Source organism: Anguilla rostrata, chromosome 10 (genome assembly GCF_018555375.3).
Source record: "Anguilla rostrata isolate EN2019 chromosome 10, ASM1855537v3, whole genome shotgun sequence".
In the NCBI taxonomy this organism is placed as follows: Eukaryota; Metazoa; Chordata; class Actinopteri; order Anguilliformes; family Anguillidae; genus Anguilla; species Anguilla rostrata.
The window spans coordinates 37,283,433-37,310,706 of record NC_057942.1 but is presented as its reverse complement, the minus strand read 5'-3'; the positions used below and the strand labels follow the sequence as shown (position 1 = coordinate 37,310,706).

The 27,274-nt window shown below is 46.0% G+C and overlaps 1 protein-coding gene across 1 annotated transcript in view; it reads right to left on the bottom strand.

Annotated features, from left to right (window-relative positions):
• The window catches only part of trpm3 (transient receptor potential cation channel, subfamily M, member 3), a 161,873-nt gene extending 136,148 nt beyond the window's left edge, over positions 1–25,725 (bottom strand). Inside the window, exon 1 of the mRNA XM_064353222.1 lies at positions 25,534–25,725. Within this exon, the coding sequence (XP_064209292.1) occupies positions 25,534–25,710 (177 nt within the window). The 5' untranslated portion in view covers positions 25,711–25,725. The remainder of the gene's footprint in view (positions 1–25,533) is intronic.
• Between the last annotated feature and the right edge of the window lie 1,549 nt (positions 25,726–27,274).

The window sequence follows — 27,274 nt, the reverse complement described above, 5'->3', positions numbered from 1 at the left end:
CACACACACACACACACACACACACACAAACACAAACAGATCTCCCTCCCACACTCCTAGTTCAGCCCCACAGGAGAATACCTCCCCAGTGAATCCGTAAGGGTGAATCACACTGCAGTTAGCACAGACAACACCTAAAAGCAACAATCACTTTTCACCAATTCATATTTTATTAGTGTCACAGAATGATATGGGTCACCAACCCGCCATTTTGTACAACTTCCTCTTCCCGCGGCCTCAGATCATTATAAAAATGCTGCGTATGAGCCAGATACTTTCAACATACTATGTATAAATGTAAGAATCAGTGCCTTTTAAAATATACACAACTATTACTTAACTATAACTGTTATTACGAGTGGGGTTTCTGCTGACGTTGTTCAGACGCAGACCCAGGGCACAGGCACAATTTTTGCATGCGTCTGAATAATCCCATTTTTCTCCTCGGTAAATAAAGGAGGGGCCCGGAGCTCTTCTGAGACTCCCAGGCCTCGCGCGCGGGCGCTGCTGTGTAACACGGGGCTAGCGGTTCAGCGCAGCCTTTCATTTCCAGCATATTTCCAGCGGGGGCTCTTATTGCGGTGCTGCAGTGCAGCGAGGAGAGCAGCGGGAAAGCCGTTAAATGCGCGTCGTTGCGGGGGCGGGGGGGGGGGGGGGGGGGGGGGGGGTGGGGATGCACAGGACCCCACGAGAGGGGGAAGCAGCAAAGAGCACTAGCAGAGCCTGAATTCAAAACGCGCACCTTTAGAACACTTCCCTTTAGAGCACACCCTTCTAGAACACACACCTTTAGAACACTTCCCTTCAGAGCATGCCCTTCTGGAACACACCTTTAGAACACTTCCCTTTAGAGCATCCCCTTCTAGGACACGTCTCTTTTGCAAAAAATAACCCAAAAGTAAATGACAAATAAGTAAAGGAGAGTTGATATGGATCCCCCCGGGACTGTGTGCGATGTGGCGAGCCTTTGGAATCTAGGCGCGGTTGCATCAGGCAACTGTGTCGCCTTGGCGACTGAAGCGTGATGGACATCACACGTTAGTACTGTGTGAAAGCACCCACACATTCCTTTCACCCCCCTAACCCTACCCCCCCCCCCAACCGGCGCGGTCACTCAGTGTGTGGGGGGACGGAGTCGGGGGTGGGGAACAAGCGATCCCCGGCCCTGCCGGCGGTGCGGACAGCAGACAGAAACACCGACGCGTTACCGTGGCGATAATCGCTCAGAGAAGCGGACTTCCTGCGCTGCTTTAACTCTGGGCCGACGGAGCCGCCTCGAGCTGCCTCAGTCAACATCCTGGCGCACAGTCGCGTTTATTTATGCAGCTGTTTATTTCTGCATTATTAATGCGCTCGTGGCTTGCCTTTATCCCTCCCACCTTGCGGCACATTACCGATCTTCATATTTTACTCATAACCCATTTACACATTACGGATGTTTACCAACGCAGTTTTGGGTTAAGCACTTTGCTCAACGGCACGGAAGCTGTGCCCCGCTTTGGAATCGAACACGCAGCTCTCTTCTAAAAGCGTTATCGCACCAACACACCATCCCGGGCCCAAGGGTAAAATATGACAGTGAGGTGAAAGCTATGAACAAAATATTAGCCAGATAAAGCCAGAGCCAAAACAGTTTACATTAATTAGTTAAAATGCCGTAATTTCGGTGGCCGGTTCAAAATGACCCAAGTATAGTAAGGTTATAGCTAGAAGCACCTTCATCGGGACAGGGTGTAAAAAAAAAAACAAATAAGTAAATACTGTAAGTATTTTTCTCCATATTAGGACATGCCTTGCCTGTCTCTGTCCTAATGTGTATAAAATGACTCGTTTACTCTTAACATGGCTCTAAAATAAAGGTATTTCAGATAATATTCAAAAACAGCATGACTGTGCCTTGGTACTCTTGCTGAATGCTCCCGTCCACAAACAGCTTTCCGAAATTGGTCGTTCTCGCCAGCGCACAAGTGCGGCGTTCCCGACCATGCGGAATGCGCGTGGATGCTACAGCGCGTGTATCCAGAGCAGCATGCATCACGCCCGTGCATGATGGGGAGATGCGCCCCAGGGCTGCGCCAAATCACGACCTGAAAAAATGCGGTGTCGCAGAAAAGGAAGCGATCTGCATTTCAGGAATGACAGGGGGAAATGTATGGTTCATTTTAAAGTGCAGTGCAGTGCAGATACAGATAGAAGGGGGGGGGGGGGGGTATGCGCTTTGTTATGTGAAACTGGCTCTTTTTCAATGTCTCCAGAGACAGAGAAAGGGTTCGGATTGTCAGGCGGCTGATAGTTCGCTGTATTTTCCCATGTTTGATTGCTATGTATTCTTTCCATAATTTATGCCGTTTACGATTTACATTGTGAAACAGAAAGCCAGTGACTCACTGGAATGTCGGCGATATTCGTAAATACTGGCAGATACAAGCGCTGACCCCAGTGTTTAAACAGCCCTAGACATTTTATTTTTTAAACCAAGAACGTGAGTTCTCTTGCTGGTATTGATCCTAACTGAAGAATTGTCCCTAGTGGCATTATTTGTTGATGCAAAATCAATAAAACTGTGTTTGAGCCATCACCTGCTCAAAAGCCCAGATTAGAATTTGAATCTTTAATATAGTTGGCTGACCTGGTCTGTAATAGCCCATGGTTTTCTGATTGGTGCTCTGATTTTCCTCCTTCAACAGAGCGGCGCGGTATTTGCAAATAGACCGGCAAATAGCATATTAAAGGCGCGGTCAAAAGCAAATTACAACTCATATCTCGGGTTTTGGTCGTCATTACCCCACTTAACAACCTTATCTGCAACGCAGCGTCGCTACCGTGATGTAAGAAGGTAGAAACAGGGCCGATTCTTTTCTCGGGAGAATAGAGGTGCGCGCGGATGAGAGAGGTCGCGGGAAGCAATTTCCTTCATTTTTAGACCGACGATTGCATTCTCAGTCACAGTCCTGTAGGTCCGCCCCGACTGTCTCTCCTGGTTTTAAATCAAAACAGGAGGGAGAAAACGGGTTCCCCGCTAACTCGAGGCATCAAGAGGGAGTGGTGTTAGGATCACTAAATTATACAACATCACTCACGTGCATTTACATTTTCGTCAACGTAAATAATCTTAAATTTATTACAAAATCTCTCTCTCTCTAATATGGACTTCTGATTCTACTGCTGTGTCTTGTTTTGGAAACAATACAGGATATTTAACGGTTTCAATAGGCCTCCTACATGTACCGTCATCACGAAGAACGAGTAAGAAACGTCAAGCCTGAGTAAGAACAGTCAATGCTGTGCATCAAATTTTGTTCTGGGGGGGGAAAAATCAATCAACAAAGGACGGTTATTCGACAATTCACATTTCAAAGCATACGAAAGAGCACTTGCAATTTCTTGCAGGTTTAAATCTAAACGTACTATCGTCGGTTCAACACTAGATGGCGCTCGACTGATACAATTTACCCGCTCCAATTAAAAGGCGTTAGCTTCAACGCAAACGGTTTCACTCTCAATTATTCAAATAATTTCCGTGGTTGCCATTTGTGATTACATCATCAGTCTCCCCGTTCAATGCAGTTGCAGCTGGTGAATCATGTATGTGTCTGTAATACGACTTAACATATTTCAACACATCACTACATTCAACATATCCTTACAGTAGCCTACGTACTCAGAAGACATTCCCTTGATATATTTTTTAAATCTCACAACGCAAGAATAAATCCATCACAGTAAATAAAATGGAAAAACCTTCTTGGATATGATCGTGCGTGTACTTAAAAGATACCACTCCTGCCTCCGCAGACAGCTTTAATTGGCTTCTGTGCCTGATGACACGCCAGTGAAATATTTTTTCTGGTAGCAAGCGGTTATGCAGAAGCGTCGTGACAGATTAAGGCAGCCACAGAGGTGTTCGAGGCGCAGCAATTTAAGAAGCGACTCCTTTGTACCCACGACACGGTGACAGGCAGAAGTAATTTATGGGCTGCGCTTTTTTTTCATCCACTAGAGGGCACCAGTTCAGCAACCACAACCGAGGATCAAATTCTTACCAACGGCAAGTGTGGGGGACCAACAGTCTCCACCCTGGACTTGCATCCCTGACCGCTGACTACCTATTGTTAAGATAACAATGCAAATCTCTTAAGTATTTTACACCACAGCCGCACATCGCTTTGGATAAAAGTACCTGCCAAATAAATATAATGTAATGCAACAGCCATTTCCGACCTCCTACCCCCCCCCCCCCCCCACCTTAAATAACTCCTAATACAAATGAAGCGGATTTGAGGGCAGTGAGTGAGAAAGTGGACAAGACCAGACACCAAACAGAAAAAAAATTAAAAATGCTCTCGTCTGTGGGTTTCTCTGTGGAATAAGTCGATTCACAGTGAAGAGAAACATAACCATAAATCGATTCACAGTGCATTACTTAGCATTTATGAAAACCCAGCAGTCTTTCCCATCAGAAGAAAATCCCTTTTCCTTTCTGATGGAACCTTTTAAAGGAGAACATGCAGGGACATGAACTGCATGTCTGTTACTCTGCATATAAAATCGAAACAGCATCTTACCCGTTGAAGCACTAGCAATATCTGAAAAATTACACGTTAGATATATGAGGTGTTTTATCTGGTTCGATTTTTTAAATGGTCTCTGCAGTTCCCTCTGAGATAAAGATGCCTTTATGAGGGAAATTATGTTACAGCTGGGTTGAGCAGTCATTCAAATGCAGAAATTATGATGCATAAATTAAGCAGCGTTCGCTACATAAATGTCACACAAATCACTAAATTTCAAAAGGCCTTTCAAAGTTAAGCAGAATGCCTTATTCTCTGACAGTCTTGGGACCCTGAAAGGCTCTCTCGCACCTGTTCCGTTCCACCTGGCTTTCATGTTTCCTGTTCGGTCCCCATCCCGTCTCCTTCAAAATGTGGGAGTTCTCAGAAGAAATTCAATTTCCACCTGTCAATCATGACCTGCCACCTTTCCAAAGCATCACAGAACCATTGTATAAAGATTTTTGTTTAAAAAAAAATGATGTGCTGGTCAAAAAAAAAAAAAGATAAAAAAATCAAAGACACACATTTATAAAGATGAACTGAGATCTGAAGGATATATCACTCAAGACCCACGCACGTTTTTCCCCCCTTTCCCATTAAGTTCCACCATTTTTGTCGTTGTTTCTCATTTCAAGAGGAAATTGGAGGTTTCACTTTCAATTAAGTGAGCCATTCATTTTAACCTTTCCCGGAACCAAATGGATGTCAAATCAAATTTGAGGCAAATCTGTAGCGCAAAAAAAGCTCTTTTCAGGAGGCTGTTGAGGTATAGAAAGAGTCATGGTATAAAAGCTAAAACTAAAGAGTGAGGTTAGCTAGGTTAACTTCATCAGAAAAAAAGTAAACATCACTTATTGGGCCTCATTCACAAAACTTTTCTTAAATTATTCTTACTTCTGTTCGTAAAAATGTTCCTACGAAGAACCTACATGGGATTCTTGACGCATGTGCAGACCTTTGTTTTTGTTGGTGCATATCCCAGGTATATGAGATGATGAATGCTGACTGTTATAAATCTTAGGCGTAATCCTGTTCATGGGATTAGCATAAGGAAACAGCCATGAACAAATACAGATAAGAAAAAAATGCCAAAATGTTGTTGGAAACGTTCTTATACACAGTTTACGAATAAGGTCCAATGTAGCATTCAAAAAACATATTAAGAGCATCTATTCGTACATTGCAGCGCACACATGCGTGTGTGTGTGTGTGTTTATAAGTGTGTGTCTGTGGGAGTCCTACAAATCACAAGTAACATGCCAGTGTTCCATTAGAGCTATATTATCGCCATAAATGTGCAGCCGTGAGACCTATCGGACAGTTTCCAACAAAAGCAACCCACCAACAGCTGACTGTGTCCAAAGCCAGCTCTCAAGGCCATTGGCTGCTCCGCATGGTAACAGCAGGAGGGATCACCAGAGGGCTCCACCTCCAGTTCCGCCAGGTCACGTGACAGAATGCAGCCAATAGCAGCCGGCCCACGGCTAACATTCCAATAAGGGCTGTCCCTGGGGTTGCCATGGAGACGAGGCCGACACATTAAACGCGGCGTCGTTACCCTCCCAGCTTTGGCACTATGCCCTGAATCCCCCCCCTCCCCCCCCCCAAACAGAGAGAATGCATCCCCGCTGTTATCACAGATACCTTTCAACCCGCCGGCCCAAACAAACTACCGAGACCACTCCGACGCGAGGAGCGTCTCGAAACCAGCAGAGAGAAACCGAGGCAGAATCCAGGAGCGGGGACGGACCTTCTGCCCCCGAGGGTTTTAGGCCAGACGAGAAGCCAGAAATCCTGCTGTGCTGTGCATTGCTTCGGCGTTAATAGAGCGGTGTAAACTTGCGCATGTATTACACTGTCCTATCCTAGCACAGCTGTAGAACTATGCTAAATCATAGTGCCATATTAAACCAAAGAACTACTGGTAAACCGTAACAAAACTGTGCTAAAAAACAGTATTCATGGCGATATGTTAAAGCACAGCAAAATTGTGTGTGTGTGTGCCTGTGTGTGCGTGTGCGTGTGCGTGTGAGTGTGTGCGTGCGTATGTGTGTGTGAAAGTGTGTGTGAGAGTGTGTGTGTGCGTCTGTGTGTGTGAAAGTGTGTGTGAGAGTGTGTGTGTGTGTCTGTGTGCGTGTGTGCGTGTGCGTGTGTGTGCGTGTGTAGGTGTGTGTGTGTGTGTGCGTGCGTGTGTACGTGTCTGTGTGTGTGTGTGCGTGTGTATGTGTGTGTGTGCGTGTGTGTGTGTGTGTGCGCGTGTGCATAACGTGTGTGTGTGCGTGTGTGTTTGTGTGTGAGAGGATATAGGGGGGTGCTGGCGTACCACGGGGACCATCAGCAAGAGGCCCCCTCTGCAATCTGTCAACGCTAAACTGGCGCTAATCTGATCGGGTGAGAGTGGCAGGGCCTGGCGGCTCAGCCTGGGCGGGAAGCGGGTTCACGCTGGCCTTTCATCCTTCAGCTGGCTGGCATATGCCCATCTGGAGGGATAAACCCGAGCCCCAACAGTCCTGCAGCTCGAATAAACTCTGAGAGATTCAAACGGGTGCACAAATAACACCCTCCACCTACCTTCCCACCCTGTGTGTGTGTAGGTGTGTGTGTGTGTGTGTGTTTGTGTGTGTGCATAAGGTGTGTTATGTGAGTGCATATGGTGTGTGTGTGTGCATACGGTGTGTGTGTATTGTGTGCGTATATGATGTGTGTGTCCTGTGTGTGTGCATGTGCATATGGTGTGTGTGCGTGTGCTTGTGTGTGCATACAGTGTGTGTGTGTGTGTGTGTGTGCAAATGGTGTGTGCTAGTGTGCGTGTGAGTGTGTATGTGTGTGTGCACGTGCGCATGTGAGCGTGTTTGTGCGTGGAGGGAGCGAGGGAGGGTGGTGGAGTTATTTGTAGATCCATATGAATCACTCGAGTTTATTCAAACTGTGGGCGTTTATTTTGATCATGTGGACGCTCTCGACACTGATGGCAAATATTTGCATAACCGATTCCCCTCTCTCCACAAAGCACTTTAGCAAAGTGCAGTTGATTCTGTGAGAATAGAGACTCACCGGCTTAAAGAGAGATTTATTCCTTGGCACATTGAGGCATAAAGTAAATTCAGCGCAATGTAAATATCATTTCCCATGCCGGGTTATCTTAATTGGCTACTCATAAAGCAAAACACAGCCCCGGAATTTCTGAATACATATTTCTAAAATAGAATATACCTCCAGGTGAAGTATTGCTTCAGAATAAAGTCTTCAAATCAGATCTATGGCTTTCTATGCGGTTACAGAGATTCCATATTCCCTGTTCTTTATGGATACGGTCACATCCTGACCCCTCACACTCAATGCACCTCCATTCATTACACATTGGACTGGCCTTTTGGCTTCTGCCTGAAAGGGTTGGACCATGGTCTCAGAGGTTCAGTGAGGGGGTGGGGGGTGGGGGGTGGGGGGGTTGGGTGGGCCATAGAAAATGACCAGTGTGTTTTTAAAATAAGTTTTCTATAGTTACTCCCCAACCTTTGGCATTTAAGCGGTCCTCACAATGCAGGAGAGAATGGCAGGTTTGCCCACTGTAGCAGCATGGTGGCGTTCGTGCAAGCCAGTCACCATGGCAACCGGCCAAGATGTATTTATTTAGATACTTACTTTTTGTGAACACCTCATTTTTTGCAAACATCGAATTTAAAAAAGAGGAAACTATTTACATACACACAGACAATAAAAAATTAACATAGAAATCACTTTTTCAGTCCAGCCTTTAACACCTCCAGACCTGTAGGGGGCAGTGTACATGCTGGATTTCATTCCAACCAACTACTCTGGGCTTCATTTAAAAAACGGCTGGATACATCAGTGCCGGTTCGCTCCTGTCGTACCACAGTAAAAATATTTCACCAACGACGCATTGTGCAGTCTGTCACTGCAGCTCGTGATTCTGTCAACAGCATCAGTTTAAATAAATGATTGGACTAATTAAAGAACTAAGAGAATCATTTTTTTTTTTTTAATGGCCACAAAGCGCTCTCCTACTTTAATTGATCTTTCCGTACATTTCCGCTACACTGTCAGTTTTAGGGATCTTATAAATCTACAGTGTACAGTACATGTGGCAAAAAAACAGTAGCGCCATCAATCAAAGCTGTGTGATATAGTGTCCCACGCATAACCCCCCGCCCACGCCCCCCCCTCCCCCATTTCCTCAGTGTTAACACAGTAGTAGTTTGGGGGGTGTTAAATTATGCTTTGAATTCCCAGGCGACGACAGGCACTTTGCTCCACTCTGTTGTGGGGCCGATGTGAAATAAGGGCCTGGTATTCGGTTTAAAAACACAGCTATTCGGCTGAGTAAGAGGGAATTTCCCTTCAGGCAGATGGAAAGACTTGACAGCTGCATTGATATCCTGATGGGTGTTAATAGCCCTCTACGAATGTAATGAAAACTCTTCCGGGTAAGAGGGGAAAAAAAGCATCACTTTCACAGAGAACCCATCAGAACTCCGTATGTGAGTGTGTGTGTGTGCGCAAATAAGCCAAAACAATTATATTAAATTCATTTGTATCGTGCTTTATAAAGACACGTAGAAGAAAATACGCAATTAAGTGAAACACTTGCAGTAGGAAGCTTTTCTCTAGATCTTACAGCACAGGGATTTCTTGGTTCGTTGACATTTTGATGAAATAATACTCTGGGCTGATGCCCTCAAAGGTCACTGCTAAAGGTTCATCGAGTCAGTCAAATTGCACTGTTAAACACAATGTGAACAACTCAAAAAATATATATAATAAAAGGTCAAAAACAATGATGACAGGGGATAAAGTTCTTTTGTTTTCTCAAACGGTGCCGTGGCACTCAGATGACGCCACGGTGGCTAATCCTGCTAAGACGCTTGTTTCCAGTGTTGGACGAGCCCCCCTGCGTGGTGCTTAATCGTGGCTATGCCAGTGCTCGCTGGGGTCAGCAGCTAAGCAAGGCGGTGCATCACTGGCTTAGTGATGCCAAGCAGGGAGAGCTCCCATTAGCGGTACTGCCCTAGTACTGTACCTTCATGCGATAGCAAACTAATTGGCCTCTTCCTGCCTGGCCTAGCAGCTCAGGATAGGTATGCAGACACCTCAATGACCGCGCAGCTCAATGGTGGACTGTGCGGTAAAAAGATCTATGCAATGGCTGCTTGTGCACAAGCGAATTGGCAGAGACCGGCCAGACCTCTCTGTTCTGCAACTTCTGGGCACCTCACACCATTCAGTTGTGTCCTCTCTTCTTTTATTTTTCATTTCCTTCTGGGATCGTAATCTTGGGGTGATTAGATGTAGCGGCGCTAGACGATAGCACCAGAGTAAACCACAGCAGAAGCCCGGGAAGTGCAGTTTGTGGGTGCTACCATGCTACAAAAACCTGAGCCAGAGCCTGCAAAGTACGCAAAAGCAGGACACTTGTATGGACACAGTTTGTTCACTAAGTACGTGAGAATCAGTGACTTGGCAGTGATACAAACTGCCCCTGATTCATCCATAAAATATTAGCCTGGTCCAAATAACACAATAACTTAACAAATCGGCACATGGGGAGACATTAGACAAAAGAAAAACACCTACTGTGACTACATTTTCTTGTGGGAAAATTACTGTCTTTATATTTTGCCCATATTATTACCATTTACATTGAAACTTACATTGAAACAAGTAGCTAAAACACTTATACAGGAGCCAACCACACTGGCGCTAGTGAGCAACATCTCTCATCAAGACCAGGAAGTGAACTTCAAAAAGGAAGCCCAGTTTTGGCTGCTTGGTCCAGCCCTGTTAAATGAAAAGACATATAGTCGACATATGCTAATCCATAGCACTATGCTAACCAAGATGACAATGCTAAACCATGTCAAATACGCCAAATGCAGACTAATCTGGCCTGCCACTAACTCAGTTACAGTAGAGTTTATATTTCTAATATTTCAAACTCGAACAATGCAAGTAGAGGAGCCACTGAATTAGTAAACACATCTGTTCTTTATTTATTAATAAGTCCAATGAGTCAGACTGCAACAAGAATAAAACAAATCCATAGGGCCAGCAGTGAACAGTGGGTGTTGGACCTAAAGCATTCCACCCTGTACAACAAATCAAGTTTAAAGAAAGAAAGAAAAAAATAACTCCGCAGAAACTAAAATCCTTCATGCATAACAAGTGAAACACAGGGGCCCTGTGTATCAACAGAACTACCTAATTGTTTTTTTGAATAATGCACCAGCTCGTGAGTCTTAATTGAGTCAAAGCTGACTTCATTGCAAGAGAAGAGAAACGCAGGGCACTTTACAAACTGCTACAACTGAGAATCCATTTCAAACACAGCATTCGCGTCTGATCTTAGCTGCCTGTTTACAAGGCCAAGAACTAGCACCAACAGCTGCATTTTATCACTAACAGGGGAAATGGAGGTAAACTGAATATCTACACATAAAACCAGTACAAACAGAGGCCTTTTACCACAGTACACAACTGTGCCCAGAATAGACTCTGTATCTCCATTTTTTTTGGTCATTCTGGTGTTTAACACATTGAAAGTTCTCAGCAGGCTCTATGTACAATCAAAGCTTCATATCATAATTTAACAGCAACAAAAGTTGGTTAAAAACCAACATTAAAAAAAATGATGAAATCATAATGCATATATGTAAATGGAAAAATAGAAGCAGTTTTTTTGCTTATTGAGAATTCCATTTTTTTGTATAATTTTCAGAGATAGGAGGTTTGTGGGAAAATAGTTTGGACGCCACTGGAATTTTGGATAAGCAGGAAAGTATGAATTGAGGCCTGTCAGACTAATAAGGGATTCCATGTTGCAGTAGTGCTGTAGTGTATATGCAGGTTTGAAACCTTTGTATTTGAGCTGCGATGCCTTATTCCTCTGAAAAATGAGCAGTCTACACACGTGAAGAGGTAAGAGGAACGGCGGGAACCGGGGAGCGTCCTTAATTAACGCGCGCTTGGCCCCGGAGAAACCCGCAAATTAATGTGACATTTACTCCTGATGGCAGGAGTTCCCCCCCCCTCTCCCCCCGCTCTGCTCCTCATCTCGCTACCGCTCCCTCATCTTGCTGGGGTGGCGCCAGAGGGGCGTTTACGGTTTTTACCGGCATTTCTTTGTCTGGACCCAGGAGAACAGAGAAGTTAATTAATTTAGCTTCGTTGTGTCTCTTTATTATTATTTTTTTTTTTAGTTTTTAAAGGCTCCCTTCGTCTGTAATGGGTTTGCTACGGGTGAGAAGCAGCGCTATTCGAAAAAAGGAAAGAGGGAGAGAGGGAGGGAGGGAGGAGGGGGAGGGAGAGAAGAAAGCCGCGCTGATCCATCGCTGCTGTTGCCGTGGCGGCATCTGTCGCAGACCGGCGGGTGACACCCGGTCGGGCGAAGCTGCGAAAGCGGAGCGGAAGCGAGGGAGCTTATCGCGCGGGAGAATGTCACCCGTCATCTGGCGCGGCGGGGGGGTGCGGGGGGGCGCACGGGGGGTGGGGGGGTCGATCACCGAACCTGTCTGCGCGGGGCGGACTGCCACTTCACTGTTCACCCCCCCCCTCCCTCTTCCCCAAAGGCTAATAGCGAAACGGCAAATTGAGCCGTTAAGTTTTTTTTCTTTAATGTCTGCTCCAGTAGATGGCATTCCGGTTACGCTTGACCTAACATTTAATAATGAGGCAGACAGTAAGCCCTGCGGCTCGAGGACCTGCGTCATGCTAGCGCACGCTAGCACAGACATACCCCTGTTTCCATCACCTGCGCTGTCTGTAACACTGACTAATAAACCTTTACTGAATATGCCTGCTCAAAAACTTTGCCCTTCTTGAAATGTTGTATTTCCTGTGGGCACAGGTTCCAGCCTAAGCCTAATTGGACACTAAATGAATTCATTTTTGTTCTTGCTGTTCTACAGCCGGGCATCAGACGTTTTATTTGATCTATTCCCCCGTCTGCGTGAAAACAACTACAAAAAGAAAAACTACAAAGCAAAAGAGAGTGTAGGCCCAGAACAGTTCTGAAACAGGCGTCGAATAAATGCAGCAGATTATCCGAGGGTTGAAAACAAAACAAAAATTCACAGACGTCTAAGCAACTCCTAAGACGTTTAAACCTCCTGCTTATAAATACTTGCTTGCTTTTTAACTTTTAAAGGTTTCTAACTGTGTACTGTATGTATTTATATGGTTACTTCCTCTTATTCAGAAAGCAGGTTTAGTGCCCTCTATACATAGTAGTAGTACTAGTACTAGTACTAGAACTAGTAGCATTCAAAGCCCACAATCCAGTGCTCAATCTCCTTCCTTCAGTAAAATGACTTCTGTGAATCACACTGTTACTGCCTCTTTAAAATAAACCTTCATCGTTTACGGATCGTACAGATGACTGTTACATAACATAGAAACTGGCTCTACATCAATTTTAGCAGATTTTCAGCCACACATTAAAAGGGAAAAAAAGGGTCACGACCTGATTTGCATTGCATTCTGGGAGACAGAAGTCTTACCATCCATTTTAAATTAAAACAGGACATAATCTTAATAAAACATTACAGCTTAATTGGGTCTGGACGAAAACCTGTGCATTCTAAACTCTCCCAATGGGGACCCTAGCCATCTTCCATCACAGACCGAAGACCTTCAATACAACCACTTACAACATTCCAATTACATTCTATTTATTAAACGACCTGCTCCTCATTAATATGGAACCGGAGGGAGGGTGTTTTACAGATAAGCCCAGTCAATTACTCTCCTCAGCGGGACTAGCGACAGCTCTGAAAGTTTCGCGTAACGGCTCTATTTAAAAATCACCCGCTGTGCTAGCCGAACCTTTCGTAAGCTAATGGCACTAGCAGGATCAATCACTGCTGAACACGGGGGTTTACGGCATACAGAATGGACTTACTACGGGCCATAAAAACCAAACAAGGGAGAGAGGGAAGGGGAGAATGAAAGAATGAGTGATATATAGAGAGGGCGAGGAGGAGAGGTATTTCTAGGCAACGCAACCAAGCGTGTGTTTCAGAGACAGGCGGGACTCACGAGGAAGAGAACCAACGCAAAGCTGAAGGACCACGCCCGCTCGTCACAGAGCTGTCCGTTCGTCCCCTTCTGGAGAGACGAGCTCCAAGCCCGTCTCGGAAACATGCCAACGTTTCTAAGAACCCTCCTTGTGGACTGCTTTTCAAATAAAAGAACAACGCTCACATCATCCCTCTTTTTTTCTCCACCTCCCCCCATCGAAGACATCTAGGAAATTGTGTAGAGTAAATTCCTTTGGCGCCGGTTATGAATATTCTCTAGACCTGCGACACCTGTTCCCCGTTTTGTCTTCACTCAAAAGGAGAGTCAAGGAGGGAAGAAAGTTTTAACTTCTTTTCCAGATCAGGGGCTTGGAAAAAGTACCGTCTAGTTAAACGCGGTTCGTTTATGGTAAACGTCCTATGTGTTCTGTGGGGGCCCTCATGATATTAGTGCCGCCCAAATGGTAAATGGACTGCATTTATAAAGCGCTTTTATCCAAAGCGCTTTACAATTGATGCCTCTCATTCACCAGAGCAGTTAGGGGTTATGTGTCTTTGTCAGGGACACTTCGACACGCCCAGGGCGGGGATCGAACCGGCAGACAACCACACTCTTACCTCCTGAGCTATGTCTCCCCGTCAGAGGGAACTGTGAACTGCAACAAAGCAAGCAGGCCAAAGCCTGTTCTCTCTTCAAGCAATAGTATCCCCCCCGCCCCCCCGCTCCGCCCCCCTTCTATTTTTTACGACTTGCAAATACGTCCCTCCACGATCAACATCAGCGCCGCACTTAAAGCCAAGCTGGCTCGTAACACTTAAAATTCCCGTCTTAATGCTCCTGAAGCCCAGAACGTAGCTATAGTAACCCCGGAATTTACATCCATAGAATCCCGTGTTGAAAGAAGAAGAAAAAAAACCCTGATACGTTTGTCTTAAATAATGCCACTAATGGCAACAAACATTTCTGCTACCGAAGGGGGGGGGGGGGGGGTGCATTAGTTCATTGATAACGTCAGTGCAAACACACTCACCAGAGCAGCTTCCAGAGATGCCAACTGCTTCGGTGGCATCGGTGTACGGGGCAATATTCGGGCTAATGCCACTGTCACACTTCAGAGCAGATTGCTTAATACTCAAGGACCGGAATAAAAACAGTATGCAAGGTTCTGGGATCAAACTCAGATGAAATCTTGCCACGCTCACAGAGGGGAAAAGAGAGTCCGAATCACCACTGTTTGAAACTTCTCTGATAACCAACATGTAGCTTAATGTTAGCCCCCTTGTGTCAACAGTGCATATAAATGACTACTGACTGAATGTTACAATTTTCTGGATCAAGGACTCTCATGTACCATGTGCCATAGCGCAACACCTGCGGAGTCGTCATCGATCTCGGGACAATCATCTTGAGATAGAATTTGTACGTGAAGATGCCTCTTGACAACGCAGTGGTTTAATCAAACTCTGCACAGAACATGAATCCCATATCAGCTATTGTAAGTCTCAGGTGAACCTTTGCCTCACCCCTAATTGCATTTCTATTTCCAACACTCCCAGGTAAATTGAACGTGCAGTTGAATACATTTACATAAATATATTGATTTTTGTTGTCAAATTTTGCACAGGGCATCTGTTATATCAATCCCCTGGTTACCCCTGCATAGCATTATCACTGCATTTGCAATGTTCTAGCCAGTAAATCTCAGCTTCCTAATCCAGGTTTGGAGTGTGATCTTTTTTTTTTTTGCCTCAGTAATTAGCAATGTGTCATGAACAGCGAGCCCAGAAAACACAGTCAAGACTAGCTTTTAATGTCTGACACAGCATTGGTGAAACAGAGATTACCATGCATACAGACATGCCACATCAGAACCCTCATTACTAGCGGAGAGATTGTTTTTACATTTCAGCTTGGCACAGAGGGGGGGCCGCACTGTGTGTGAAACAGAGAATAACTCCCTGGGCAGACAGCTCCACCGTGGAGGCAACAACAACAACAACCACCAAACGCACACGAAACCGCAAAGAGAAGACAATGGCGGTGTCTGAAATAACAATGGACGCTCGCGGTGTAGGAAGATGGTGTAAAAACTCTGAACTCCGCAAGAAATATTCCTGCCACCCACACCTCCGGGAGCTGCCAGAGCCCCTCGGATATACGTCCTCTGCTCAAACGACAAGCTGGAGACGAAGAGGCAGAGGCGCGCGAGCGTGTGTGTGTGTGTGTGTGTGTGTGTGTGTGTGCATGCATGTGCACGTGCCTGTTCATTCGCGCGTGTATGCTTGCAGAATTTTTGGCGGGGACAAGGGGGTTCACTTCGAAGAAAATGCTGAAACAAAAACGAGCAAAATGCAATAGTGATACGTACTGGAGAGAGAGAGTGAGGCTTCAGTGATACCCAAAAGTGGGCGGAGCAACCACATGCCTCCAGTGACACAGTGACTTCACATCATATGAAGAGCAGAAGTCTTTTGATTGGTCGAATTCAGTCAATGACTGACAAGCTCACAATAGCCTCACCTATTCTGGGGCTATGCTGCATTGACAGGCAAATTCAATTAGGTGTTGCAATCCCTGGAAATACCAGTACCCAATACCTGGGTTAAAAATCACCAAATCGCATGCAAATCATTAAATTCCCACACTTAACAAATAATGATGAAATCCATGTACAAGTGTCCCTACCATTAGCCGACGTTCACGTCTGCAACATTCTGCGAGCCACAAGGATCGTGCTCTTGCAATCAGACTCATTTTAATACCCCCCCCCGCCCCTCCACTTCAAAAATAAAATCCCTCCTGGGGCTTGCAGGTGAGGAGGCTTTAGCCCTTATCCTTGTCAGTCAGAATTAATATCAGAGTTATATATGTGAGGATAGGAAGAAGGAGAAGAAGAAGAAGGATAAAAAAAAAAAGTGGTCTAAGAACTGAACATGGTTGAATTGCTAATGAGGAAGACTGTAAGTCGCAGGGAAGAAGGCTGGATGCGATTGGGGCCCGTTACAATTTCCCCCGCCACGGCCGCAGCCGTCGCCATTGCGGACGCTGTAGAACAACGCGGGGTTCCTCATTCCGCATGCACCCTGAGATTCTCTGTGAAAGGGTCTGGCGGATAAAAAAAGAGGCCAAGGCTAATTACTATGCACCAGCGCACAGCAGTGACACAGAAAACAGTAAACAGCCCCATTCTGAAACAGCAGAAAGGAGACGGGGGGGGGGGAGAGGGGTGGCTGAGTTTCGCTCAGTGAGCACTGGCACGGGAAAAAGGAGAAGGCCACCACACCCCCCTCCTCCTCCTCCTCCTGCTGTAAGGGTAAAAAGTGTGAAGGTTCATGAACACCAGTGCTGTCAATCACTGACTTGCTCGAGCCAATCATAATGCCGTGTTCTTTATTTTGAGCCACTGGTCAGTGTGAGCCCGCGAGTCATCGATGATGCATAGGCTCCGCTCGTTTTTAGGAGTTCATGAATCCACACCGTCCTGTCAAGAGCTTACCCTTGAGTGGACTTTGAAGAACAATTTGGAATCGGAAGAAATCCAACACGGGAACAAGCAAGCAAACAAACGAATACACAACACGCCCGCCCCTGCAGTTAAAACACAACCATAGGTGGGTTGCGAACCACAGACCACGGTTGCCACGGCACCAAGGGTAAGGCTGCCACTCTGTCATAATCCTCTTCCGCACTGAAAATAAAAGGGAAATTCTCTCAGATCTCCAGCAACCGAAAGGCCTCCCAACTAATGCTTTAATCCCATTTTGGACCATTAGACCTCCTGATTGTGACGTGTGGACCACAGAGCCAATCTAAATGCTATTATAAATCCAGGCACAACCTGGTACATTTTAACAAAGCAACTCACTCTCCAGACTCTGTCTAAAACCCAAGAATGGCCTGCACCATTGTGCCAACTAGGAGCCAAAAAAATAACTTGCAGATCACTTAATGTGAAATGGACTGAGGTCAAAACGTTTAAAAAAGCATAAAAAGAAATGGCATTTGGTGACAGAGAGAGATAGAGAAAGAATGAGAGATGGTGATGAAAGGGACAAAATGAGAAAGGAGAGATGGTGACAGCACGGAGGGAAAAAGAGAGAAGGTCAGAAAAAAACTGACAGAAAGGAAAGAGGGAGACATGAAAAGGTAACGGATCAGTGACAGAGGATCACACCATCCGCCAAATCCTGAAGCGGATTACCAATCCCATGTGTCACCTGTTCATTATAGCCGCAGAGGTCTATCCGCTGAAACCTACCCCAGGGATCAGAACATGCCCCATCTCCACACAAAGCTCCACACAGATCCACTAACTCCATCCCGCAAACCAGCAAACTCAAACGGGTGCATTCTGGGTACATGTTCCTCATTTTAAGCCCCCAGTCTACATCCTGACAGAATACCTTCCCTGAGATTTCCCCACTGACAGGTACATGCAACAGCATGTGGTCAATGCGCAGGCGAGACCAGGCAATCGCTCCCCAAGCCATCTCGGGCAGCCATCTTGGTTTCCCTCCTCTTGGATGAGTTCAAACTTCCAGGTGTACTAAAAATTTCCAGTCACCTTCAGTAAACCACAAAAATTGTAATCTGGTTTTTTGGCAACTCTGCACAAGTGAGGGCCCACAACCTCCCCCCCCCCCCCCCCAAATTCCGTTTTGTGGATGTGCTGGATGGATACGAAGTTGAAGCCAAGGCCAAGAGACTGTCCGCTTTCAAATGCATTGTGTTCAGGCCTCAGGCGTGTAACTGAGCTTCAGGGGACTACTTCACACTTTACACTACTTTACACCCAAAGGATGGAGATAGCGACTTCATACAGGCAAGACAATCTCCAGCAATTCTGACAATGAAAGGGCTCATTTGTTTCCACAGACACATGATGATTTTCTCACAAGAAAAGACGACCAAATAATAGTTTTTTGCGAGAGAGAGAGAGATGAGAAGATGCATAACAGGATCAAACAAAAAGAGAGAGAGAGACATTTGGTCTGCAGGGGAAAGAGTTGTGCAGCTTGCACAGAAGTGAGCCAGAAAGGCACAGAGCAGAGTGTATTCTATTCCCCTTAATCATCTACAGCACAAGAGAAACACTGGCCCCAACTCCACAACCCCTTAAAACCTCCTGGAGGAGCAGCTGTCCATCTCGCATACTCCATGGAGTTGCTTCTCTAAGCAGCAATAAGCAACGCTAAGAGCAATAAGGTGTGCATTCAAAAATCTTCTCCAAGGTCTTCTCCAAGGAATGATATATTTTACAGCGAGACGCGCACTGAAAGAGGCAGCTTGTGTGTGTGTGTGTGTGTGTGTGTGTCCACTCTGTAAAGCAGTGAATATTCTAGAGTATGGAAAGTATTTTTGAAATGATTCAGAGTCAAGCTAAATGGAATGACCATTGACCTATTTAGGTTTCAGTGGCTAATTCAAAAAGCTATACTGGATTTGTCTTTAAAAAAAAAAAACTGAACAGGCTGGAGTCCCATTTACAAAATCCCTTTGGGCAAATTACTGTTCCAGCAGCCAGAAATATCCAGTTGCTTTAGATAGCGATATAATCTTAACACTTCCCACTGTTGTCATGTCAATAACAAAAAAAAAAAAAAAAACATGTATTGGATAAATAACTAATTCTGTATCCAAGTAACTGTTGCCAAGGGTGCCAGTTAAAATCATGCGGTGCGGTAACAGAGAGGCTTTTCTGTTGATAAAACGGTTGCGGCGTTTGAGCATAGCTGTGTTGGCTCGCTCGCGGACGAGGTGTGGAGAGCTCGGCTCATTAAGCAGCGTTTGCGCTTCTGCGATGCCCCGCCCCGCCCGCCTGTCTCCCCGAGTGTGAAATCGAACAGGCTCGATCCCGTCTGCGGAGCCGCGGCTGGCAAAACTGAAGAGTGCGCCTTCGCCGGGATCGACAAACCAACCCCCACGCCACCCCCCTAAACCCCCCACCCCATCTTCAAATATTCTTTTTATTGCTGTCATCCTCTGGTTACTGGGATAACTGCTTACAAACGACCATTTATTCTGGGTGGGGGGGGGGATCTTTGCTGCTTCAAGGTTTCCTTGGAGATAGATGCTGAATGCTGCCAAATTCAATATATTCCCAGACCCTGATGCAAATTCGATCAGAATGGTTGTTTTTTTTCTCTCTCCTTGTTTGTTCCCTGTAATACTTTTTTTGGTAAAGATTAATGTGTCAGATTATACCTGAGAAGGAGTACAATTTACTCTGCGTGGGGGGAAATGCGACTAATTTCCCTGCAGAAAAACAAACTCTGATCTGGACTTGTTTACAACGTAGCGGGAAAGTGCTATTTGGAGGGTGTTAAAAAAGTTAAATGAAATAAAAACTTTTTTTTAAAAGTTGCTAAAACATTGGTAATTCACCTCGCCCTTGTAACACTGCAACATACTGTAAAAAGTGCAGTTTGTCCTAGCTGGTTTCTCATGGCTTTATAGCATTTCTCTTTTATTGTTATATATTGTTATGTAAGTTATAATAATTTATTGTTAAGATAATATGCAAATCTGAGTGAATAATAATGCATGCATTTTCACCTACTATTAGTTAAACCAACTTCAATCAGTAAGACTTTATTTGACAGCGGTTGTCATGACATATAAATGACAGTATCATTACCATGACATAGTACCTGTCATTATAAGTCCAGTATGTAAGTTTTTAAGAACACTTTTATTCATATTTGATTAAATTTCCTTCAAATTCCAAGAGATACCAATTAATTATAAGATCTAAGAAAAAAATCCAGTCTCTCTAGCTGCCCCAGACATTGAAATCAGCCACTCTAAATTTCACAGTGCCTGAATCTTAACAACCAACCAGGACAGCTCTCAGCCTGTCAATCATGTCGCGAGTCTATAGCACTGTCAGAGCAGGCTACACAGCTAAAGGTCCAGGAACCTGAAGTCTGTGAATTCTTTGCTGATGTGTTTTTTTAATACTTTTTTCCCCATTCACAAATGGTAGAGGGATATTTTTAAATGGTTCTTGCAAAAAAAAAAAAAAAGGTATAAAAGCTTGTGGCAAAATTGGCTTGTTTTCCCTCTTGGCCAAACGGCAGGTTTTCAGTGGGCAGGGTTAACTGGGTGGCTAAAAACCGTGAGTCCTGTGAAATCTCTTTTCTATATATATGTACATGACATGCTTGCCGCTTCTGTGCGGGTATGACTAGCCAAGTAGAAAATGCCTAAGCATTGCTTCTTCTCTGTATGTGGAGAAAGCAATACACATATTTGGAATTGCCAACATACATTCGGAATTCCCAGTCATATTCGGACCCTGCAGCCAAATTTTCAGGCCTTATCGTTGCGTCTCCCTCAATAAATCTGGTGGAGAGTGAATAAGCGTGCTCGTTCTCCACCACTTCCTTTCGCTGTGCAGTCCACCACCCGAGGAGCAGGAGATCTTAGGCTTCGAGTGCCGACGGCCTGCGCACCGCACCGTCCTCGTGGGGGAGTCAGGAGAGTCGGTCATGTGACCCAGGTGAGGTCAGTCCAGTCCCGCCCCGCCCACTGCAAATTCGCCCTCCCTTGTCAAGTTAGGGGCTCTCCGAGAGCTACCGGCATGAGTCACTGCTCCCCTGCCCCAGTGCAAAGCACGTCACTGATCTAATCTACTGCCGTCAGTGGTGCAGATAATTATCTAGTTTAGCCAGGATAATTGGAGGAAACACATCTACGAATACGCACTCAGACCAACTGGTGTGCTGACAGTTTGACCTACCCTCTCAGGCCGAGACTAGTCTGAATAATGATGGTGCCGTGACTTCAGAAACCTAACGAGCAAAAACACCAGGATACACCAATTCAGACGACACCTCCATGCACTTCAGCGATGATAACAAGGGGAGGAGTTATGTCCCAATGACGTCATCAATTCAAGCAGTCTTTTGGTAGACACTGGTAAATGATTTGGCTTTGCAAGAAACAAGGTACTCTGAGCTTGGTCAGTTTTCTTTTTTGCTAGTTCCCTTTCAAACTTCTACCTTGAATTGCCTTTCAGCTAGGTTCTCATGGTTTCCCCAACTGAAATATTATACTTTGAAATGACATATTTTTACATTTTATATATTTTATGTATGTATATGTATATACACATATATATGAATTTATTTTATTGTTTTGTAAATATTAATTCACATCATGGGAATTTTTATATATATATTTATTTTATTGTTACTGGTCTTGTTAACATCAAGCCACAGCATGAGAGTCTTCAACATGGAACCCGTCACTCACAGTCAGGAATCTGAGACCCTGTGCCTGAGCTCTGAAACACCAAATTAACAGTCCGAGTGGCTTCTATGGCAACCATTTCCATCTGACATTAAGATTCATAATGATAAATGTGATTTCATACGTGTTCACTTGTATGACACAAAGCTGAATGAAAAAACCACACAATACTGAGGCAAATTTTTGTTTTGAATGAGTGAAAACTTGGTATTTCATGTCTGTGAAACAAATCTAAATTTTCTATACTGGAATGGATAAATGAAATACAATGGAAAAAACATATAAATACAGACTACCCCCCCTTCCCTCACCTTTAGCGATACATTTATAGAATCTGACTCATGGGAGAATAGAAACATAAACTAAACTAAGAATTATCCCCACATTTTTCCAGATAATGACCTTTAATTTGGCCCCTATCAAAAAAAAAAAACCTTTGAGAAAAGCTTACTGCAAACAGTTGATCCTTTTCATTTTCATTATAATGAATCACACAGAGGTGCCAAATTACATTCCAAGGACCTTAATGAGCTATTAGTGTACGAAGCCGCGTATGAAAGCTGAGACGTTTCAAATCTCTCGCTTTCTCTCTCCCTTTCTCGAAGACTCTCCCTTTTGTCTTTTTGACCCCTATTGCACATGTATACACAGACACACACACACACACACACACACACAAATATCAATCAGTATGTTCTGGGCTAGCTACGTATGGCTAGCAGAATTCTGGCGTAGCCCATTGATATGATACTGTTATCTGAAATACTGTAACTGCAACCATTAAGAAGTCTGTGCTAGGAGGCTGAATGTTGTAGCTGTGTGTCCGAACATGTCTGAAAAATGAATCAAACAATCGAGCAGGACCCCATCGAATCAACAGCTATTGATTATGAACCCATTACATTCCAGGCATTATCCAGAGTGACTTACAAAACTATTTTTTTACATAGCATTTACATTGCCTCCATTCAAACCGAAGCAATCAATGCTCAAGGGCACAATGGCAGTGTCCTTCCCAGGAATCGAACCTGTGATCTTTAGGTTACAAGACCAGTTCCTTACCCATTATACTGCACTGCCACCCTTACTCTGCCCAGCCCCCAATACTCTGCCCCGCCCTTTACCCTGGGGACTGTTACTGCAGGTTCTCTATTCAACGGGACTTTGAAATTCCATTTGATCCGACCCGTTTCAGGATGTGAGAGAACACACCCCCTTCATGCCCCGTACCCGCTCACAGGGGCTGTCACCGTTGCCATGGCTGCCAGGAAGGCATGGACTCTAGAAATACATGATATCTACGGCCAGGGTTATTTGGGCAGTTTTTAAGAAAAATTATTTCACGCGGGTGTCTTGTACCAGCTTAAAGCCCACATGTGGAAGAATCACAGCCTGTCTTCACCCAATTTTAAGGACTCAGACCAGATTGGATGATGCAACAGTTACAGCTGAACTTTCCCGACCTCTTTCGATTCCGCTGCAAAGTTCTGCATCGTGTGACATGATAATGGACAAAAAAAGTCTTCTGATTCCACTTGAGTGCACTAGATTGCATGAAAAATCTATACACGTAAAAGTTCTCTGTGTGCCCTCAGAACGGTCCAGAAGCAGACCTTAAGAACACGGGAGATTTATGAAACTCCCTCTAGCCACCGACACTACCAAAAACCCCCCAGGATTTACACCCTACCGCGTCACTCGACCTGGAGAGAGCATCAGCCAATCGCGATGCTCCATTACCAAACGAGCAAGAACCTACACCGGAAGTAATAAAAATGAAGTATGACATCACCGTTCGAGTGTGACTACAACAGTGGCGGCGCCGCATCTAGGAAAGATGAAACCGAAAACAAAACAGACAGAGGGAATTGAAATAAACAGATGGGTCTCACACACACACAGTCAAAAAAAAGGGTGACAGCGTGAAGGCTTCCCCAGAGCTGCCCGAGCTTCCCGTTGAATAGTCTGTGTAAATGGCGCTCCACTTTTTGAGGATTAGGCTAATGGAATGGCACTGGTGAAACGAACTGATAAGGAATTAAAAGGAGACAGATGGCCTCTGTAATTTTTTTTTCTCCCCCTCCTTCTCATTTTCTTTTCTAATTAAGCGGAGGCAGCCGCGTGGAAAGCGTGGACTGTAACACGGCACGCGTGCGGTAATGGCACGGAGGAGAGCGTGTCAGAGTAACACGCCAAGCGCGGTGATGTAACACATCTCCCGATGAGTCGCCCCGGGGCACTGGGGGCCGCGAACTGCGGCCGATACCGTGGCAACCGGTCCCCCCGGTACACCTGGCACCTGAACCGCAGTTTAACCCCCCCATCCTCCCCCTCCCCCCCCCCTCTCCCTCGGTCTCTCTGTATGTCTCTTCCCTTTCTCTCCTGGCCAACATTTTCTTTATCTCTGTTTGCACTCTCCATGTTTTTATTACTTTCATCATCTCTTTCCTCTTCCTCCTCTCTCTCTCTCCCTCTTCTCTCTTTTTCTCAACCTCTCTCCCCCCACTCTCTCTCTCTCCCTCCCTCTCTCTATTCAGTTAGATTTATTAGGCAATGTTAACTTGAAGACTTTCTACAGTACACCTGCACCGCATCAACATAAAGGAAGCATCGAGTTGTAACCCATCCATCTTGTTTATTTGGGTGGGTTTGTTTCGGGGTTACACACTGTATTGTATCTCAGATTGTGGTCAGTGGTACCTGTACCCTCCTTCCTCTCCCTCAGGCTAATGGACAACCTCTCTACCCTCAAGGGGTCTCAAATTCAGGGTAGATTTTCCTGATCTTTGGGTTAAACACAGAACTCTTACCACACAATTTCCACGTTTAGGTACAAAGTGCAGCTTTGTCTCTGCTGCTTGATAAAGAGCACAGCCTGACTGGGGGAACTTCAAATCTCTCAAATTCAAATATCAAAAATGTGGCCTTACCATGACAAGCGACCCCACCCCAAACAAATCTCCCCATAAAATAAACGCATCTAACAGTCCTGCCTCTCCTCACACACACACACACACACACACACACACACATGCACACACGCACACACACACACAACTCAACACTCTCTGCAGAAATGGAAAATAGAAGACATTTTTTAAAACTCTTTCCCTAGCTGTCTCTTTCACGCTCTGTAGCTCTCGTTCTCTTTCTGTCTCTATGCTACTCTAAATGGGCTGGAGTTGCTGTCCACACTCACCCTTAGCATAGCCTCAGCTGTCACGGGATTGGCTCAGTCTAAGCCACAAACGGATTAGACATGCAAATGGGGGACACGCGCAATCGCAAATAATCAACGCGTACCGCAGTGACTAAGACTCTGATCTGTAAGACGTCTGTGTTAGCTAGCCTTCACAGAAAACTGCACAGTCACACATTCCCTGACAGCAATACAACAATACCTGTTGATCAATTACTTGATTCGATGAATCAAAAAAGTGACCGTTTAACGAGCCCAGCTTAACCCCTCGTCGTTCACACGGTTCTATGTCACCACCGCGAGACGCATTCTGCGAACTTCACTGTAAACTAACACGACTCCACAGCGCGGAGATGGACGTAAGTTTTGGCTGAACATTCTGCACCTTAGCACAAGCGAGCGGAGAGACATGCGCATGCTGCCCCACCCCCCACCCCTCCCCCATGCACCCCAGGCAGGCAGCGGCAGAGGAAGTGAGTCTCTTCCATGGCTTACCAGGGGCTGCTGGGAGGCCAGGCCGGATCTCTTAGTGGACCCCTGCCTGGAGCTAAGCCTCTTCCAGGACTCGGAGAAGCGCCCTCGGGTGGTGCCGCGCCCCGGCCCCTGGGGGTCGTCCCGGGTGGAGCAGCCCCTCGACGCCTGCCTCCGCTCGCTCCACGTCTTCTTCCCCATCTGGCCTCCGCCCCCCGCGTCCCCCAGGGTGGCGCCACTCCTCCCCCACCCAAAAAAAAAGTAACAGCGCTGCTCCTCAAAGCTTTCAGATCAGCTGGGTCATCTCACTCTCCAAATCTCTTACAAGCTTCTCAGGACTCTGGGATTTATCCAGCTCTCTTTCAGAAAGTTCCGGAGGAGAGAAAGCGAGTGTGCAAGTGCGTGAGTGTGCGAGTGCGTGAGTGAGTGAGTGAGTAAGTCAGAGAGCGAGTGAGTGTATGAATGTCTGGGAGAGTGAATGCGTGTTTCTGAGTAAGTGAATGTGTGGATGTTTGAGAGAGTGAATGAATGTGTGAATGTCCGAAAATGAGTGAGTGAGTGTATGTGAATATCTAATGGTGATTTTGTGTGTGTGAATGAGTGAGAGAGTGAGTGTGAGTGAGTGAATGTGTGAGTGAGTGTGTGTGAATCTGACAGTGAGTTTGTGCGTGTGAATGTGAGAGAGTGAGTGAGAGAGTGAGTGTGAGAGAGAGAGTGAGTGAGTGAGTGTGTGTGTGTGTGTGTGAGAGAGTGAGTGAGTGTGTGTGAGTGTGAGAGAGTGAGTGAGTGTGTGTGAGTGTGTGTGAATGTGAGAGAGTGAGTGTGTGTGTGTGAGAGAGAGAGCGAGCGTGCGAGAGAGCGTTCTCAGGCAGCCTGTTGCATCAGGAGCGTGCGCGGCGGCCGCTGTTGTTGTTCTTCCCCGGCCTCTCCAGAGGTGGCGGCTTCAGAACGGGAGGCTTTGAAGGCGGTGACGCCTGGCGGGCGCGGAGAGGAGCGATCCAGGTCTGCCGGCACTCGCCCGATCGCGGAGAAACACAGGCGAACGGCGTGCTCGCTAAGTCACTCACATTCCGAATACACCACCCCCCTCCTCTTTCCCACTCTCTCTCTCTCTCTCTCCCTCTCCCCTCCTTCTCTCCGTGCTGTAGATCGCAGCCTGTGAGATGCCGCTGTCTCTCTCTGGCTTTGCTCTTAGAGCCCTTTGTGTTTGCGAAGATTAAAGTGGAGAGCAGAGCTAGGCCAGCCAGTTTGTTCTGAATCTGTTCCCTCCCTCTCTCTCTCTCCCTCTCTATTGCTCTCTCTTCCTATCTCCCTCTTTCGGTGTCTATTTCTCTCTCCTGCTCTCTCTCTCTCCCCCTGTCTCTTTCTCTTCCTCTATCTCTCTCCCTCTCTTTCTCTCTCTCTCCTAAGATGCAGTTGGCTACGGGCGCCCACACACCGCTGGGAGCTTCGCCTCTCAACTTTGCGTCGCGGTGGGGCTCAATTTAAATCACCGAAAAACGTCTCTCTCCTTCCTCCACCTCCGCTCTGGGGCCCGGGGGCCGTGGGGCTGTGGGGCTGTGGGGCTCCGGGACCCCAGGCAGGGGGCAGGCACGGCCCTCCACGTCTGGGTATCGCACACCTGATGGCAGAACGGGGCACTGCCAAAGGGGCACCAGCAGCAGGTGCTCTGGTCTCCGATGGCAACGCTGCTCCCTGCGGCTCCCCCTCCCTCATTTCCCCTGTCACTGCCGGGAACCAGAGCCCATTCATCACCTTTATACAG